The sequence below is a fragment of the Plectropomus leopardus genome, chromosome 1 (genome assembly GCF_026936395.1).
Source record: "Plectropomus leopardus strain MGB_pleo_1.0 chromosome 1, ASM2693639v1, whole genome shotgun sequence".
In the NCBI taxonomy this organism is placed as follows: Eukaryota; Metazoa; Chordata; class Actinopteri; order Perciformes; family Serranidae; genus Plectropomus; species Plectropomus leopardus.
The window spans coordinates 32,838,436-32,858,469 of NC_142176.1; the positions used below are offsets into that span (position 1 = coordinate 32,838,436).

The 20,034-nt window shown below is 41.6% G+C and overlaps 1 protein-coding gene across 1 annotated transcript in view; it reads right to left on the minus strand.

Moving 5' to 3' along the window:
- Positions 1-14,100, minus strand: part of fto (FTO alpha-ketoglutarate dependent dioxygenase) — a 135,330-nt gene extending 121,230 nt beyond the window's left edge. Inside the window, exon 1 of the mRNA XM_042487948.2 lies at positions 13,961-14,100. Within this exon, the coding sequence (XP_042343882.2) occupies positions 13,961-14,038 (78 nt within the window). The 5' untranslated portion in view covers positions 14,039-14,100. The remainder of the gene's footprint in view (positions 1-13,960) is intronic.
- Positions 14,101-20,034: the final 5,934 nt, after the last annotated feature.

Here is a 20,034-nt window from a genome sequence, read left to right on the forward strand (position 1 = left end):
AGGTTTACAAACCCAGCCATTTGAAAATGTAATTGCTGGTGCCACACTGCATGCATGTGTTTAAGTTGAGGGTTAATATTAAAGCTTAAAATACACACATGCACTCGAGTCACGAAGAGGGGGGATGTGGCCAAGTTGGGCCAGACCCAAGTCACTTAAGCCGGCGCAGGATGGACCATTCTGTCACGTATGTATCAGGGAGTCGCAAGCTGTCCCAAACCCTCGCTAGGCACCATAGTTACTGTTCACTTCTGCTAATTATTACAGCCAATCAGAGGGGTTAACGGGGCGGAGCCTGGCCAGACCATGTTCTGGGGCATTTAACAGCTGGCAGGAACGGAGGTGAATGCATTACACACTGCCCTCATCCAATAAAAATAAAACACCCTGACATCTGAGGTGTACTTAGCACAGAGGGAAGGGAGGAAGTGAGGGAGGCAAGAAAAGCGGGGGAGGAAGAGGAGGGAGGGTGGGGTGAAGGGGAGAGAGCATCTGATAACATGATGTCCAAGTGCCACCTAGTGACAGCTTCCCAGCTTCTCTGGTCCTTAAGGCTCCAGAGCATCTGAAGTGGGGGGAGGAAGGAGGGGGGTGGACATATGAAGCGACCCAGGACAGAGGATTGGATATTAGAAGCATATTGTTTTATTCTCCCAAGGACATCTCAGCCAGCACCATCCCTTTTCAATAAACCATTTAAGTTTCAAATTAAATTACAACACACAGTAAAATGATGACATTTAAAAATTATGTAGATTTTAATCACTGTACATCTTGTTTCCAAAGCGCAATCAACCAAAAAACTCAGTCATCCTCAAGTGACCTCACTGTGTGTTCAGTTGGGGGAGCAGGCCTATAACACTGCACTGGTATGCTGGTGGCCCCAGGCTCCTAGGTCCCCTCCCCTCATTAACCCAGGTATAAATCACACTCTGCCAGTGCCCAGAGGTGAGAAGGATGAGAGTGGAGGTGAGCTTGAAATAATGCTTATGTCACGGCGGGTCAGCCCTCCATTATGGCCGTTTCAAAAACTATTAATCTTGCTTGTAGTCAGTGGCCTAGAAATAATTACTTCATCTAACCCATGTAATACAGCATGACCAGCAGTCGAGCCTGGTCAATTTGAGGCTGGGGAGGCAGGATGGGCGGGCGACGGAGGGGTTGTGGAGAGACACAGAGAGAGAGTGAGAGAGTGAGTGAGACAGGGGGGAGAGCCACAAATTACCAGGCCCTGTCTCCTGCTACTGGGTGACTGATGTCCTGCTCACTTCAGCTGTGGCCTTTTACACTCTCAACACTGATTTAGATAGATACACACACACACACACACACACACACACACACACACACACACTCTGAAAGGCAGATCATGTACAGGCACACATATGTACGCACATTAATCTGTGATTAAATACACACGCATTGAAAGGGGAACACACAAATCACATTATTTTAAACAAGGGTTCAAAACCCTTTTAAAATTAGGTCTCAAAGACTCACAAGTGATAACAGAATTAAATTTGCCTTAGTTAGCACGCAGAACTGACCCTAATAAAATGAGACGACATACTGGCTACCACTAAACACTATATGATACTAAAAAAAACAAGTTTCAACAAGTCATCAATAAGTTTTGTTTTAGTTTTGTTTTGTGTTTTTCCACCTAAAAGCCATACTGATACAAATAAATATTACAGTCAGGCATGTAAGGCCATAGGGAGAGGGGAAAAAATCAATGCAATAAAGTGTTGGGATATTTTGTGCAGCAATATTGTATCGATACAAGGATGCCATGTGTCGATATTTTATTACATGAATAATTTATGTTGAAACAACATATTTCATTTTTGGAAGCCATCTAGAATAACAAAACCATTTGCTTTTTCAGTCCGCTAGATACATGTTGCTGCAATAAAAATTACCGAAGAAAGATGAACAGACTGAAAGCTTTATCTTTGAAAAATAAATAAATAAATGTTTTACCTTAATTTGCAGTTAAAAAAAAGATAATATTTGCAATATATCGCAATATGTGCTATTGCAACGCAATCACAGACCTAAGTATTGTGATTCCCACCCCTATAAGGCAATACTCATAATATTAGGGAAGGACACATCCCCAAAAAGTACATGCACAAAGCAATTGATTAGTGATGATAAAAATTTATAATCAAAAAAATCTTTTGTTATGAAAGCAACCATGTACCAGAAGCAATGAACTCTATAAATGGCCTTCATCTGCTACTATTACGCGTTTTTTGTTCAAACGGTGTTGCCATAGTCCCAGCAGAAACCGCTGCTTGTCCAGTGTGGGTAGATCCTCAGCTGTACTAACTAGGTACTGTCTTGATAATGATGAATAATATAACATGATAGGAAACTAGTTTTCAAATTTTGACATTCTTTCTGGAGGTGGTGGGCCCCAGACAGATTTGGTCCCCCCCAAATGTTGACTTCATAGCCACGGCCTTGGCAAGTTTTGCCACCTGCTATCGCTAAGTGAACTTTTGGCTTTAATGTGTAACATTTTAACACAGAGCAGTGTAACAGCAAATATTTCCATAAATCTAACATGCTAAAATAACGCCACCAAAATGTGCAAATAAAAAAATTCTTTGATTATCAGTCATTAACAATTTTGAAAACCATGATATCACACGCAGGTATTCAAAACCCTCACTGTGGGTAAGGAGGGGTAGGAGCTACTGCAAACTCAGCCTCCATGAACGTCACAGGAAGTATGTATGGAGTGACATAAATAAATGCAGCCCTCCAGTGGCTGTCACAGCTGGCATTGCAGGTGCAAATTTAATTAGTCAAGGTGAAGTCTCCCTTGTTGTCTGGGAAGGGGGGGGGTCCTCGCCATGCACGCCTGTAAACACGCACTATATCCTAATCAGGTGTCACCGGGGCGTTTGATCAGCCCGCGAAAACTTGTCACGAATCCCCAGCAGAGAGTGGGCCGAGGGGGAGAACAAAGGGAAAGAGCTGTCATGAGAGAACAGGGTGGTGGTGGTGATGGCAGTGGCAGTGGATGAAGAGAGTTTGCCCATTAGCAGTCTCTGTCGCCTATCTCTCTCCCACTCCCCTTAACGTCTCTCCCCCTCTTGTTTTCTTTCTTTCACTATGTGGCTACCTACAGTACACACCTTACTGCATCTCATCGCAGCTCTACGTCTGTACTTCACTCTGAGGAAATCTCAACCGCAGCTGTCACACTCATGCTTCACAACCGCCAACAAAGCTTCCAAGAGAAAACCCCAAAGTAGTACACTACTTTTGTTTACCTCCCCCAAAAAACCCACACATGTACAGAGATACAAGCTGTGCTCGTTTTGTTTTTATCAAGCGCCATTCTAAGTAGTTGGGTCCTCCTGAAAAGCCTGGAGAAGTAAAGGCAGACATGCTGTTCTCCTCCCGCCCAGTGCCTCCAGGCTGCATTGAGGCGGTGCAGGAATACACGCGCCATTAGATACTGTTTACCTTTCAGTTTGGGTGATATTGAATACATTAGCCGATTGAACCTCATAAGAAACACAGGCGAGTGACAAGGCCCAATCGTCTTTGCGACTACCATGGTAACTGAGATTACAGGCTAACAAAGAGCAGACAGGGGGAAAAAATATTTAAAACCCGAATAGTGATACATAAATTAATTAAAGGACAAAAAAACAAGTGGAGAATTAAAGTTGGAACATCTGTCAGCGACTTAGCTTCCCAACGTAATACCAGTGTTAGAACATTTATACCCTTGAAGTTAATGATCCCCTCTTTAATTGACAGTCAAGGAAAATTGGCTGCGGCAGCATCCTGCCGAGACGCCGATAAGAGGCCCCCTTCCCCCCCTCCCAAAAATAAAATAAAAAAACAGTTTAAAGAACCTTGGCACTAATCCCTATTGTCATCCCAGCGCAGCAGAAGGACTTACAAACACAGATAACTCCGCTGAAGCTGTCTATTTCTCAGGAGTTATGGGGACAGCCGAGCTGCTGCGCGCCTCAAATCAGTCACTCAGATTAGCCCAATCCCTCTGTGCTGTCAGTCAGCCGAGACAGTAGCCTGTCACCGCATTTACATGAGTCCATCTCAAACGTGACAATGCCCCCTATATATGACAATGGCTGCGAGGAAGGGGTCCACTCGCTCGCAGATAGCGGGCGTACAGTATGGCAGACGGGCTGTTGTTGGATTAAGCTCATGGTGTGCGCTGTGCTCGTGTCTTCGCTGACACTCCGACAACAAGTTTAAGGAGTCTTAACCATCACTGTTATTTCCATAGCGGAGAGAATGTGGGAGATGTATGTCAGATGAAACACACACCTACACTGACAAACACAGATACACACGCAGGGATAAACTTCAAAAAACTTGGAATGACTGTTAGCTTACCTCGTTTATGTCTTTCCCAAAGTTGACTCTAATCCACCTACTTCGCTTAACATAATGAAGCTCAGAGAATAAAAGGGAAAACAACATAAAATTAAGTACACCCTGTAGGAAACATCTGGATCTGTCATTATCTTGAATAAATACAAGTATGATGTTGATTTAAAGGCCGACCCTAAAACAAATCTCAAAGAAAGAAACTCGATAAGACACAAACTTTGGGGTGTCAAATTATTAAGGGATTAGTTTGTACTTTTAAATGAATGTGCGCTACTTGGCGGCACCTGAGCGCTCACAGACTGCTTTTTATGCTTCTGTGGCTCACTCCACTTCAAACAGTCCTACAACAAATGACAGTGGATGCCCTCTACATAACAGGGCCAGGGCAAGCATGACACAGGGGTTGACAAGTGAACCCTCAAACTCCCTAACCCCTACCCCTGCCATGGCACACGCACACACGCACACACAAATAGCCCCGAAAACAGCCCTGACATGACCGCTCAGCAGCCCTTCCTAACCCCTCCTTGTGTTTTTTTCTCTCTCCATCTCACTGGAGACAACCCTCAATTCAGGACCGTTTTAGCCAGGCAAGTGGATGTGACCCGCTGCCCCCCAGTCAGGCTCATCTGAATAAACAGAGCTGGAGAAACAGGCAGAGGAGGGAAAATCTGCCTACATTATGATAGGAAGAGAGAAGATGGGATTCAGCCAAGGGGCTCTTTTCTTTATGCACGTTTGATCAAGTGCTTGACAGCGCCGGTGGATGGAATTACGGACTGTTGAACAAAAAGTTGTGGTGTGGGTGTACGTGTGCGTGGGTGTGTGTGTGTGTGTGTGTGTGTGCAGTTCAGTCTGGACAGCTGGGTTTCCGTGGCCTGACAGTGTTGGGCTTGTGACAAGCCTGCCGCACCACACCACCACATACAAACCCGCCCACCAGCCTTCGCAGTCCATCATTCAGGACGGCCGAGGAAAGCGCCGTGAGAAGAGGTCAGACGTGGAGGAAAGAGGTGGGAGGAGAGAGGAGAAGAAGATGAGGAGGAAGAGGAAGGAGGGAGGGCTGGTCAGGGGTTAAGTGTAGAGAAGACAGCGATGAAAGGCAACTGTCATGCACCAGTGCTCGCCCAGGAGCACCTGTCTCGAGAAGAACATGCAAAGTGTGCCGGTCACGTCCTGACAATACCCCCACTTTTCTGCACACACACATAGATCAACACACACACACGCAAGCTCGCAGGAAAGGGCTGATGCTCCACTGTTGGAAAGGCATCGGCTGTCTGACAGCATGCCAGTCAAGCTGTCGTTGGCTCCTTCGCATATGCAAGGAAAAGTTAGGCTGATGAAGAAAAAACACACGGGGGCTCAGAGGAAAAATCACTGAGACATGAACAGACTACCTGAAGTGAGGAGACACTTCTCAAAGACTTGATGCAGAGTAAATGCTGGAACGGGCAAAACAAAAAAGCTCCATGAAAGCAAATCCAGGATAACCAGGGCACCCACTCCTAACTGAAAGTTGCAGTGGTTACTAAAGTCGTCAGGTGGAAGCAGTTATCCAAAAAAACAAATTCCACGAGGCATAAAAATATTTTTTCACAACATTTTCAGCTTTTTTTCTTTTATTGTATTAGACAGTAATTACATAAATTGCTAATGTTGTATTTAAAGGGGAACATCATCTAAATTAAAAATTCCAGTATGTTATTTCCATGGCCTTGGAAAGTTCAATCAATACTTGCGAACATTAGCTACTCTCTCTTAAAGCCAGAACCAGAGATGTGATGTAATAGGGTATAAAGTCTGGAGCTGCTCCACAGACAATGAATGGGAACCTGATTTTGTGGACCCAGAGAACGTTTGTTTTCTTTTTATACTCAAATGACCTTTGTTCTATTGCAGTGTTCTCAGAACCGAAGCAGAAAATGTTCCAATACAGACCAAATCATAATGTTTATTTACAATACCTCCTTCAGGTCTTACTCTTGTACAACAAGTAGTTGTAGACAAACACTAGACAAACACTGCCCTAATTAACTAGCGTTTAGCAACCTCAAAAAGGCTAACCCACAAAATAGCAGTTTAAGTGTGCGCTATTTTTAGAATATTTTTACCGCTTTACCTTACCATCAGAGAGCGTACTCCGACACGAAATTGAGGCCAATATATGAAATCAACCAGACTCCACTGAGAAAAATACTGGGGTTGCTGGTGCTGCCTCCATTGATTAGTGTGAATGGTAAAGTGGAGCAAATATAGAAATATAGCATACATGTACACTGATATTTATGTTTTTAGGTGACTAAAATACATTTTGCTGCGGCATATTGCGTCACCTCTGTCCCAGTAGACTTGGTTAATCAAAGAAGATAGCAAAGCAAAAAAGTACTTAAAATAAGAATAGCAGAAACACCCAATAGATTAGACCACCATGTTTAACAATACATATATATTCAAACATCACAGTTACTGCTGAAAATGACAACTGAAATTTTTTAAAAAAGCTTGCCAGTTTCACATATTTCATATTAATCTACCCAGATGTGATTGCTGTTGTTAGCACAATATCATGGCGATTCAGTCTACACTCCCCATTCCCCTGGATGCTCTCTGTGTCATCTGTAACATCTTTCCCAATTCATCATCTGTGGAGCAGCTCCAGATGTTATACTTGATGAGTTTTAGCACTGTAGTTTTGGGGGTTTTGAGAAAGTTGTTCATGTTTACTAATATTTTTGGACTGTCTTAGATTATAGAAATACTGTGCATGAATTCTGAAAATGGGTTTCCCTTTAAGAGTCTTTGATGTGCTTTTTTGTAACTTTAACCTTGTAAACGCCAACTTGTTTGCCAACTGAATAACATTCAAAATTGAACCACTATGCCTGACACCATTACTATCGTACCCTTCCTATGAAGTAGCCCTAACACTGTACGGTATTATAAAAAAGCATGTTCTTTGTTTTTACAAGTAGACACTACCTGTGGTATTTTGGTGAGCAGAGGAAGCCAAGTGTACCTCCAGCTGGTTAATCTAATTGCAATGCTAAAAGCTGGCACTAGCTACAAGGAGGCACTTTGTATGCTCAGCCTCTACAAAGCAATAAGCTAAATGCCAGGTATTTTAACACACTTTCATTGCTCATGTTTATGGAAAAGAACTTATGATGTACAAATTAACAGTTACTATTTACAGCGCCCTGTGAACCTGGTCTCCTGCAGGTTTTGTGATTGAAGGGTTTTGGACTTTCCATTGAAACCAGATGTCGGGCAGCAACGTAGCAGTAGGCACTTTTACTTTATTGGAAAGGTGAGTCATTACAAAAGAAAATAAATTCACAAATAAACAGCACATGGACTGTTCTGTCCTATGCCGGTGGCTTTGCATAGTGAAATCATGTTCTTAGAGTTAGCTAAAATTAGCAACAACCAGGACAGCAAAGATGGAGTCAGGGTAGCATCGATTTTTGCTGCCATTTTTGCTTTAGAGGATGAAACTGAATAAGTCTGATGCAATATAACCTCTGCAATTGATGATCTTTCCAATTTCTATGGTGCTAAACAAGTTTATTGAGGAGTTTTACAACTTATGTTATGTTCTCTTTGCATTCACACAAAGCAGCCTCAACAAATACACACAGCCATGCAACAACACATTTAAAGACACCCATACCTCACACTTACACCTGTCAACCAACACAAAAGCCCACACATAGTGCACAGTCACACATACACACACACACACACACACACACACACACACACACACACACACACACACACACACACACACACACACACCAAAATGCCAAACAAACAGAAAGGGAAAATAACGACTTGCCCGGATCATAGCCTCGAGTGGCTAATGAACCCCCTGGAGACGCTAGCCTCAGTGTAGGAGTTGAGAGGGTCATTCCCATGTTTATTCAGCACCAGTCCAATGAGCCACCAACATCTATTGATTGAGCTGATTATTCTATGTCTCTCTTGTGACGGGACACATGCATGACAGATGAACCCTACTTGGGCAGGTCACATTCAATGTAATCTCATCGAATCTGACGGCTGATCTGGTCGGCCAGTTTGCATGATCCACATCGCGTTCCTTGTTTGCGAATACGCTGACATCTGTGGCTAATGCCTCAACACTAATAGGAGGTGCTCGGTAGGGGCTGTCAGACACGAAAGCTGTCAAGGGCTGTTTGGACAATCCTAGTGACTGTTTCCATAGGAGAAAACCATCCAGGGGGTAAATGCTAAACATAGCAATATAGGCAAGTATTGGTACCTAACATGGGTTTTCACTGCAGATTATAGCTTGATGTTTTTTGTATTTGGAAAGAGTGAGGGCTGCTGGAATTGTAGGACTGCATGGGTGTACGACATGCATATAATAGCCAACCAGTAAGAGGTGAGTTGATGGTAGCCGTTGCTTGGAGGAAACCTCTACAGAAGTCCCTTGCAGTTACAGTATAACTCCTTAAAGAGATACTTTGCCAATTCTCAACCAGCTTTGTATCAAAACAGTGTGGGTAGTATGTGTGGTAATGTCCCCTTTGACATTTGCATTACGTCACCCACCAGCAGGAGGGTTTATTGGACTGGTATAGCACAGTGCATCCTGGTAGTTGTAATTTCAGTCTTTCTACTACATAGACAGCCTTGTTTTATGTTAGGATCTTCTTTATATCAGTGAAATACTTCTTTGAAGTGCTCAATCTCCATGCCACACCAAACTGTAATTCTTAGCATAAGGCTATCTCTGCTTTTCTATTTAAATGTTTAGTAAGAACACAAGTCCTCTCAAGCACATATGGAAGTCTGTGACAGACCATCTCAGCCATGTACCCTGAGACAATGCAGGCTTGGCCATAAAAGTTGATATCCTTCCAGATGCAAACCAAATGTAGGCATCATGCACCTTTAAAATGTCAGGCATTCAACACAGACCACAATAAAAAAAAAGGTGGAAGGAAATGAGGAAATGACATGCAGGGTTTCTTGTATTGATCATGAGAAGCTAGGCCAACACTTACATGGCTGATAACCAGTGTAATGATTAATAACTTGGTGCATCATTTTGTCCCAAGTAAACAGTGCACTTCTGTCACCAGTTGTAGGGCATGTAATTGTTGAAGGTAATAATTACATAACAAACTAGGTGTAGAAAAGCCAATGCCACCCTTCCAACAATAACCTCTTTAAAACAAGGTTTGCTGATAATTTAAGTTGGGTAAGGTCAAATTAGCTAACATAAACTGTGAAACTAAAATAAATTTAACATTAAACAACAAAATAAAATAAAGGCAAAATTGTAAATGTGCAAACATATCGTGTGTCATATCGCATTAGCTTCATTCTAATACAAGTTATGACGCTCTTGTACCAAACTCGGCAGTAAATTAATGCATTACATCTTAGTATGTCAGCTGAGGAATAAGTTCAAAGAGAACTAGGTTGAACTGTAAACACCTCAGTCCAAATATATGAGCCAAAGATCAAACAGGCAAGACAAGGTAAAGACATGTAGAGGAAAGGCTCCGCAGCAGACTAATCAGCACCCTCCAACGCTCACATAGCAGATCAATGAAGGACCTGAGGCCTTGGGCTTGTGCTATATTACACACCAACACTTCATATTCATTCATTGATTTTACTTTTCAGAATAGTATATCATTGAACTCCAATGGGAGCGAAAAATAGAGGCCGGGGCTGAGGTCAACCCTCGCGTGGACGGATGTTTGCACAATATTGATGGCGCATGCAGAAAGAAATGACTAAATATCTGGATCAATAGCTAGTTTCCCTAGCCACGACAGGTTGTTCCAGATGGAAATATATAAATACTTCTTTATGGCTACTGCAGTGGACCTAACGAACAGGGCTAAATGCCCGCCTTAAGGTAAACTCTTTGATTAGCCGGGGCCAGAGGTGACAAGAGGGGTCTGCTGATGCTACAGTGCCACACTTCCAATGGCCTGAGGATGCTAATGCACACAGGGGCCCAGTAAAGGGGCCAAGGATATGACAGGTCACAAGCCCTGGGCAAAGTGCTCTGCGCTACCTGACCCTCCTATTCATTTGTAATGATGATAGGCCCTGGCTACGCCATTCTCGGTCATGTTCAAATAATGCATACCATGAATAATTTAGAAAGTATTTTCTTCAGTTGTCACATGAAGCCACTTTTCTAATTGCATTAATCAAAACTGGAACTGGGAGGTCCACTGTTAGACTTGAAGAAACAAATTTGCATGTGGAAGTCACAATTTTCAGCTACATGAAGCAACAATAAAGCAGAGTTAAATATGTTGAGCATTTAGTAATCAACTCAGGCCAGCGACCTGGCAAAATTCTTGCATCCTGCTGCTGATGGCACAAGAGCTGCCGGTTCTTATATACAGCACAACACATTTACTGAGAACAACAACCAACCTCACAGCTTCCCCAGCTCCACGGCAGTCAATGGGGCCATAAAGAGGGAGGAACCACATCGTTGCCTGCTCCTTAATTAAATGAAAGCTATAAGGTTCATTTGCCTCCTTTTGTTACACATTGAACTGGCCAGCCCACTGCTGAAGACCTCCCAGACGCCATCCCTGCTTGGCCCTAAATCATGACTGGATAAACTGCTCGGGGTCCCTGCTAGACACACAGCGGCTGCCCAACGGCAAGGCCAGAGCAGGGCATGCGGTGGATCGACACCTAGCCAGCGATAAGTAATTCTGTAGAGGATTAGTAGCATGATAGCCTGATCAATACTGTGTGCTCAGGCCATTAGGAATGCAGCGAGGAAATGACCCCCTCCGGTAATAAAGCAGGGCATCTGGGTTCTCCTTCATTTGCCAGCTCCATTAGTGTAATGGTATCATTATCTGCCACAGCCGTATTTTTCTGAGCCCTGGCTTTTCCACAGCTCGACCGGCGGGGGTCTGATGAAGCTGTGAGAGCCCCCATGCAGAGTGTTCCCCTCTCTACCATTCTACACAGAGCCAGGTGTAAATCTAGCTCTGTTGGAGCTTATGTGCTACCCTGCCTTAGGTATCCATACCCATGTTTTATGTCAGCACCCAACACTATTTCTCCATTATTGGCTCATTAATAGAGCAAGCAGCATGTAACTTGGGTTAAAAGGGAGAAAAAGATGGCCGGCAGAGCGCAAAGCTGCTGAATGTGCTGAATCTGACACCCCCCTCTTGCTAAAACACCAGGCCTGACATGACAGGACGTCAGCATTAGTCGCCATAAATCGTTTCCCTTTACACTAATTCACCAGCTAACATTTTGTGTGGGAGAATTGATTAACCATGTCTGGATGTGTGGCCACATAATCAGCTTTTACCTCAGTAGTTGTTAATTTAACAGAATTGCCAAGGGAAACACAAACCATTTTAATGAGTGTTCAGAAATTAAATACCCTAAACAGCTTGCACTAGGTGCCACAACCAGAGCAAACCAATGAGGCTGATCTAAGCAATGGGCTGGGCTGAGCCCAGGACCTCACAACATCTGGTGACCCTGTGTGATCATTACTTAGCCCGCCGCTCACACTCACACACTTCCTGTTTCGACACAGCACTTTATACCTGTCATCACTGTCCAAATGGCGAGCTTGCATCAAAGAAAGCATTAGAACATCGGGTTAAGGGACAGGGTCAGTGCCGTTTTCACACTTGCCAAAGCATAAGTGGAAATTCATCCTGTGATGACAATACTGATAAAACATAATGAAATGTTTTCAATTCATTAGGGTACAAGGCAAGTTGAATGTTGGGAGGAAATCCATGAAAATGTAGCTATTTGAGAACCTATGGGCATTGCACAAACTTACAGATAGTGTGCGATTTCTGTGAGTGAAACACACTATAGTCAGAGTAAAAAATAGAATAAATCCAGATTTCTAATTCAAATAAATGTGAATTTATGTGGATCGGGTGTGATTAAATCTCCCTGGGCAGCTAGACCAATGTACTACTGTACTTCATGTAAAGAATGTATATAGAATATGGCATCCTACCTGTCATTGTGCTATACTGACATGCTGTGGTAAGATTTTCTAAGAGGATTGTGTATTCATTCGGCACTAATCTGTTGGTGCTTGCATTCCCTAACTCCGAATGACAGTGGACCCATCATAGCACATCTCTAACTTTGTGCAGCACTGCAGACACACTCACTTACTGCAAAAGTCAACTATCATATCCAAGTTATTAGTTATCAGCATATCTATGTCATTATACAGCCACTGATATTATGAAAAAAGTAGCCAAAATGCATGCAGCTCCTTCCTTGGCTGCTCTACAATCACATAGCTTTTTTACAATTACAATTCCTCTTGCTCATCCTTTTATTTATCTAAAGAGAAAGGAAGCTAAGCCATTAGGTCTGTGCAGTGCTGCCTGACTGCCTGAGGGCCAGCTGGAATGAGTTCTCTCTCTGAGCCGCTCATCTGGCCGCCATGGCTGCTTTCATAAACAGGAGGAACCACGTCTTACATAGTTTCACTGCTGTCTAACATGATCCAAACATATGTGCCACAGCAGACGGCGTCCAAGTCAGGAGATAAGAGGAGGAATAGACAGAGAGGCAGACAGACAGACACTATGATCATGGGCAAAAACACATCCCAGGGTGCCCTGGGCACAGCAGAGCCCTTTCCTTCCTGTCCTTTGGTATTTCAACAAACCGCAAAGTTACAGTTATGCAGCATGGGAAAGCCTGAGTAAGCCCAGGTCAGCACGAAACCCAGCTTAATGCAGCGGTACACACAACAACAGTTGGTCATCACAAGTTACACACACCATCTCAGTTTATGTCAGATAATCCTGCACACACCTCATTTTCATTTATTAGCAGATTACACAGCTGGCATATTTACAGAGGATATTATTTAGGAACAGTAATCACTACATTAGCCAATAATTTCTCTTTTCTACCGCACATCAGATCACCAGCTCTTCTCCACTGTATTTATAGTAAAGCCTGAAGCAGCTGTGCTCTGCTGGCCTGGCACCTTGCCAAATCTGAGATAAGCTGCACACTAACTTTACCATTTGTTTTCAATGTTGCACTGCTCTGTTTCACTGCAAGAACTTTACAGTTAACAATTTTATAATTGTTCAGTCTTCTCATCAGAATGGCATCCCAAATTAAGCTCTGGGATTGCATTTTGTTTGTTTTGTGTGTTACTAAATGCTAATGATTAAAACCAAGGGAAAAGCTATGACTTTCACTGTTTCTCACAAATATGCTACAGACAGTCGTTCATATCGTGTTTCCAGCTGATGTGTTATGTTACCAAGACGTTTTTCTGCTAACTACAGCTTCTCCTCAACAGTGCATTTACGTGATAAAGCACCTTTTTAATGCAACTGTAATTCTTCATTGTGGAGGACTGGGGGGAAAAATGGAAAACACAATAAAGGAAACAGGCAAGGTGAGGTATGCGCTGACGCTGGCGGCTATCTAGCCTTCGAAATGCAGCCAGCAGCATCACACACGGAGCATTAGATATTCAACGAGCGACAGGGCTTAGAAATATGCCAGACCTTACGGAGAAAAACGCTATCAATACCTTTCTTCTCTTCTCCCCCTCACTGTCACCCGATCTTTTCATGTTCCTGGACTTGTGTTTACACTGCCTCGCTTTCATTAGAGGCGATGCTGGTTGTTGTAGTACGCGAGGAGACGGTATAGCAATCTATTATAATTTTAGAAAGGGCACTTGCAAGTGTAGCTTTTCTTGTTATTTCAATCGGAGTCCAATCGTCAATATTTTCAGTGTAAAATGTTTTTTTTGGTGGGGCGACTTTCGAAGGAGATGCAAAAAGCGCAGCCTGAGAACTACAAATCCCAGAGTGGACGTGTGCTCGCGGCGGAAGCAGCTTCGGCACGCTTCAGATGTTGCACCGCGCAGCTACAGCGCAGGTACAGATCTACAAATTGCAGATCTGACGATCAAGACAGTTTTAAATCAGTGATTTAAGTTTAACAGACCTTAAAATGGCTGAGATATTGAAAAGAAAAAAACACGAAACAGATGTGTAAAAGCAAATGTCACTACTATTACACACTACTGTTATTATTATTGTTATTATAATAATAATAATAATAATTATTATTACTACTACCACTTCTACTAATAATAATAATAATAATCTTTATTTGTATAGCACCTTTCATACAAGAAATGCAGCGTGACGTGCTTTACAACAAAGAAATTACATGCACTGAGTGCCTCACATCAAAAGACATAGAAGACATAATAAAACCTGCAAGTAAAAATAAAATAAGATCAGAACAAAATAGATAAATGTTTCTTCACATGGATAAAACCCATTTGATAATACCAGTAAAAGTAAGATAAAAAAAGGATTTAAAAAATAGAATGCACAGAATGCATAACATAAGAGGGTAAATAAAACCTAATGATATTAGGAGATTATTAATCAAAAATAAAGCTAAAAATACTGTATAAAATGCATAAAATTAAGGAAAATACAACATTTTCAAGAGGTGCAGCAGTGTGAAAGTGCAAAACAAAATGCGAAACATTTAAGTCAGCTCAAGTTAAAGGCTGCTAAAGGAAAGAGATATGTTTTTAGTTTTCTTTTAAAATCTTTTAAATATCTATAGGCAGTGTGTTCCAGTGCTATTATTATTATTATTATTATTATTATTAATAATAATAATAATAATAATAATAATAATAATAATAATAATAATAATAATAATAATAATGTAAATAGTGTTTTACATATTTGAGGAAAAAACTTAAAACTTAATAAAAATACAAAAAAATAGTAGTAGTAGTAGTAGTTAATTTTATTTATTTATTTTATATACTTTTAAAAAAAATAATAATGGTGGTAGAACTGCAGTTTAACAGTAATCTGGTGTTTCATATTTTTTGGGAAAAGGGTTCAAATAATAATGCAAAATATTATCTTCAAAATATCCTGGTTTTCAACATCGATATTCCACATGCTTCCTCCTTTTTGTAATCAAAAGCAGTGCCACTTTCATCTGTGTAAAAAAAGCAATCACGCTTTGAACGTGCTCTGGTTCAAGTCTCGCCAGCCGTCTTTCAACTCTTGCATGCATCTCAAATCCAGGTGCTTCTCCGCCAGTGTGGGCTTCAACCACGTCAGCCCTTTTCAACTCACTACCCATCATGAAAGTGCACCGTAAACTCGCAGCGGCCATGTGGCTGCCTTTATGCATCACCCACAGTTGAGGTACTCTCCAAGAGTTCATCCACATTGCTCATAACATGTTTGAATAGTGCTGAAATGTGTTCTGTCCATTGTTCCCTATCAAAGCACATGTGAAATACATGAGAGGGTTTCACGGATGGAGCAGCGGCGGTGGTGGGAGGGCGGTGCAAGGGCGGATTGCAGGGGTCTGAAACACCTGCTACATATTACCATTACAGACTTTGATCAGTGTCTTCATTAGTTTCCTTTGTAATCTCTTTTCTTTTATGGTAGAGCTGACCCAAGTGAGCCGGGTACAGTGATTTAACACACGTTTCTTTCACCTGTCTTGTAAAATGCTCAAAAGCTCTCCCACTTTCAAAGATGTCGGTGTCTGGCATCCTTTACTAATAAACGGAGGGGGTTCTTTTGATACCTATTTATAACCTACATTTCCGCTCCCCTGTCCTGGCCTTCCAAGGGTAGAGCATGTTTGAAAAATATCCTTGCAATAATTCTGTGAAACTAGATCCATGTGCATGCATATGTTCTTTTTTTGTCACATTAACATATGTCAGCCTATAGTGCTTTTTTAAAGCTACTATCATGGAAAGAAAATCTTATGATGTTGTAAATAATTTCTCTTTTTTTATCGTATAATGTCAAAATCAGCCCTCCTCCAACCTCCATCACCCCGATTCATCATACACTATGTTCCTTTTATGCGTCAAACTATCATTCACATATTCCAGCTGTCACTCATCTTTATGGTTAACATTTCAAGGAACCGAGAGTTCCCTGCCCGACTTTTTTGCAGCTGACACTGTCAGATCTGGGGCTCTTTGAGTTCACATAATGTATAGGGCCTTTAATGGCTGACAGGCCGCTTACCTTGTCCAACAATCCCTGCAGTAGCTCCTTTTTTAATTCCATCGCTGGTGGCCCATTGGTAGAATAGTGTCAGCCCCCATGGCTGAAGAATCATATGTGCACAGCGGGGCCTTTTAAATTATTCACAAAGTATATAAACCATTCAAGTCAGGTAGTTTAGTCCTCAGTAATGGGGGCTTGTGGATTTCAGAGCCTGAATAGGGGGAAATGCTTTGATCATAATTAGGTGCATTGCTTTAAAAATGCATTTTAATACACTTACAAGTTACCTTATTAAAACTGTAATGCAATTCATGAGACAGAAAATGTTAATACTTTGAAGGAATATGTAGACATTTTGGGAAACACGTTGTTTTGCTTTCTTGCAGAGTTAGAAGACAAGATCAACATCATCTACTATAACTCTCAGCAAGAAAACAACAAACATGTTTCCTTTTTGTTATGTTCATCTTACGATCACACAATCCATACCACTTCATTCAAACCATAAACACAATCCGACATTTCAGTAAATTACTGTAGGGAATGTGTCAAACCCAGGCCGTAACAACAATATTCAGATTCGCTAAATATGCCCCCCATTATATTGATAATAACAATAAGAAATTGCCATTGTTATTACTACCAATTCTAGTATTTCGATGTACTGCAGCTCTGTGCGTGGTTTGTCCAGGTGGTGTTGCCGTACCCCTGCAGAACACGGTTCACAGGGATGTTTAACATTAATATATCTGTCAGCTGCTCAGCCTTGCAGACATGTTTTTTCCGTGGCCACTCATGGTATTTAAGAAAAATAAAATAAAATCCCTGGCGTCCCTAAAAAACGATTTACACATAGGCCACCTCTGTGAAACAGGACACCTCTAACTGCAAATACGATCAATTATGAATGTTACGATTATGGTTTTTTTTTAGAGATAGTAATTTTATAAATTTTTAAAAGCGATTTAAAAATCTGCAATGTCATCACAATGTGAAGCCTTTTTTTCCAGGCGGGAAGCGGGGGGGCAGTGGGAGAAACACTTGTGTGAACTTTTTTGTGAGCAATGAATAGACATCTGGTATCTACGTAGTTATGATACAATCAATGGACAGACTGCGTGAATTCTAAGTTAAATGTGTCCTTTATGTTGTGCTGCATGTGTAATTCATGGAGACAGTAGTAGATTTCTTTATTCCATATTTGTACCGTACACTGTTTAGCTGTATTTGCTAATGATAAATAATATAGTACAGTATGAAATGACATTTTACATTTTATCAGAGGGGGGACCTTTAACAGATTTGGTCCCCTCCGATGCTGTCTCCATGGCTACAGCCTTGCGTCAAGCTATCATTGATGCATTCTCACTGTCAGTCATTATGATGGGGAGCATGTCAAAGAGGAAAAAGCTCTCGCACTCATTTTTGCTCACTGGTCAGATCTGAGACTCTGTGAACAATCATTTAAAGCACAAGCTCTTTACATGGAGACAAGCTAATTATCTTCCTCAGCAATGCTTGTCATTTGTCCTACACATCCAGACTCAATAACAGGCACCTCTCCTCTTATGTCCGACCTGTGGTGTGCATGCAGTGTAAGGCAGGGTCATTCCTGTACACACTCTGATGTTGTATCATATGAGATGGGGGGTGGAAAAAATCACTTTGAACTTCTTCCATCATCCATCTCTGCTGCTCTGGCCAATGTGTTGGCGCTCACCATGGTAATATGTTTTCTGTTATTGTGCATTGCATCAGATCCGGATGACCCTTTGACAAGGCTGCTTTTTTTGATATAATGAGTGTTTAAAAAAAGCTGGAGAATAAAAGATGAGACAGTGCCACAATGTACTAAAGCACAGTAAAGGAAGACAGAGACCATTGTGTCGTGTCTGTATTAAAACCAGAGCCCACAGCCCCACAATCATCCCCCCCATGCATAAAACTATTGTATGGCCTGAAAAATCAGAAGTACGAGAGACAGGCCTCTTTGTGATTAAGGATATCTTTCCAATGCAGGAGTTTCTGTTGGGCCACCTAGATTTTATTATTACTTTATCAAGTTAAGCTGTGGTTTCTATATGAAAGAGAGGAAGCAAACTACTGGGAAAACTGAAAACAATACAGTCAAGCTTTGTCCTTCATCACACGGGACCTCTGGTGAAGGTATTGTTAAAAACTGTAAACAGCATTTTTCATTCACCACAACTTCGGCCAGGGACTATCTTCAGCATATTGTGCTACCTCCGTGAAGACAAGCTCTGATTTTTATTTATATCGAATGAGCATATGGAGCAAGTATGTGCTTGCTAACCTTCAGTCCTTAGCCCTAGGAAACTGTTATTTGTCAGTGCTATAAAGCAGATTGCTGCCCAGTGGTTTCAATTAACATCAAAGAGCTCTTCGCAGGCAGTAATAGTTATATCAAAACCTGAAATGTATTATTTAGGTTATGTGCTGGAGTCCTCAAAACGATTATGTCTCGTTCAGACGATGGTTTTCCTTTCTTGCTGACTTTTTCCATTCCATACACTCTGCTGCCTTTGCCTTGTTTCTTTGAAGCGCCCCCACATCACTCCTGTACAGTCTCTTTGTAGCACCAGGGTACCTGTGTGGCTCACACCCGGTGGCCTATTAGTTTCAGGGCATTTAAAAAAGGCACTACCATAGCAATGGAGAGGATTAAAAGTCCTGTTTAGCTAAGTGGGTAAATTCTGACAGATTTTGGAAAATGTCCCAAGTTTCCATTATTCATTTCTCACTGGAACCACATATAATGTATCCACTAATGGTCCTGGTCCATGCATTGAAGACCGCAAAATGTACAATGTGTAAAAAATGAAAAGCTGAGAATGGGCATACAGAGCGTTAAAGGAAACTTGGCTCTTTGAATGATGTTATGGCGACACGCTTTCACAACTGACAAAACATGTCATTTCTATTACCTTTTAATGCAACAACATGCTTGCAAACAGACTGTGCAAAATTATGATACATTAAGTTTGTAATTGCAAAGAAGGGCCCATTTAAGTACAGGACATGTTAAATGCTGAAATATTTAGCAGCAGGCCATGAGTATGAATCATGAGGTAATCCCATTGGGTTGATGCAGAAGTGTCAAAAACAACAGTTTCTTGAATGGCCACCTGTGAATCCAAGAGCAAGTCGGTCCTCACAGATCTTAATGTTAAAATGCCTGACCTTACAACCAAAATTTTACAGCCTCGTACAAAAAAAAAGTTTTGGTCTACAGGCCTGTAGCTTTTTTTTTTCTCAATTGTACGTTGACTGAATTTTTAAAAAATGTTTTCTTGTTTTTTATTAAGACTTGGCTTAAGTTATGCATAATTAAAGGTGAGGGTGCTTTAAGTATGCGGTGGCTACTGTCCACTGACAACTGTTGCCTAAATTTACAGCAGAAATTTAATAGCCTTGGTCTAGAGGCCTATAGCTATTTTTTTCCAGTTGTGCAGTTACTGAATTTTTCCAAAAACTGTCACATTTAAATTTTGGTGTTAAGGTGTTAAGTTATGCATAATTTAGAGTGTGGCTTCTTTGAGTAAAAGGTGGGTGCTGTCCA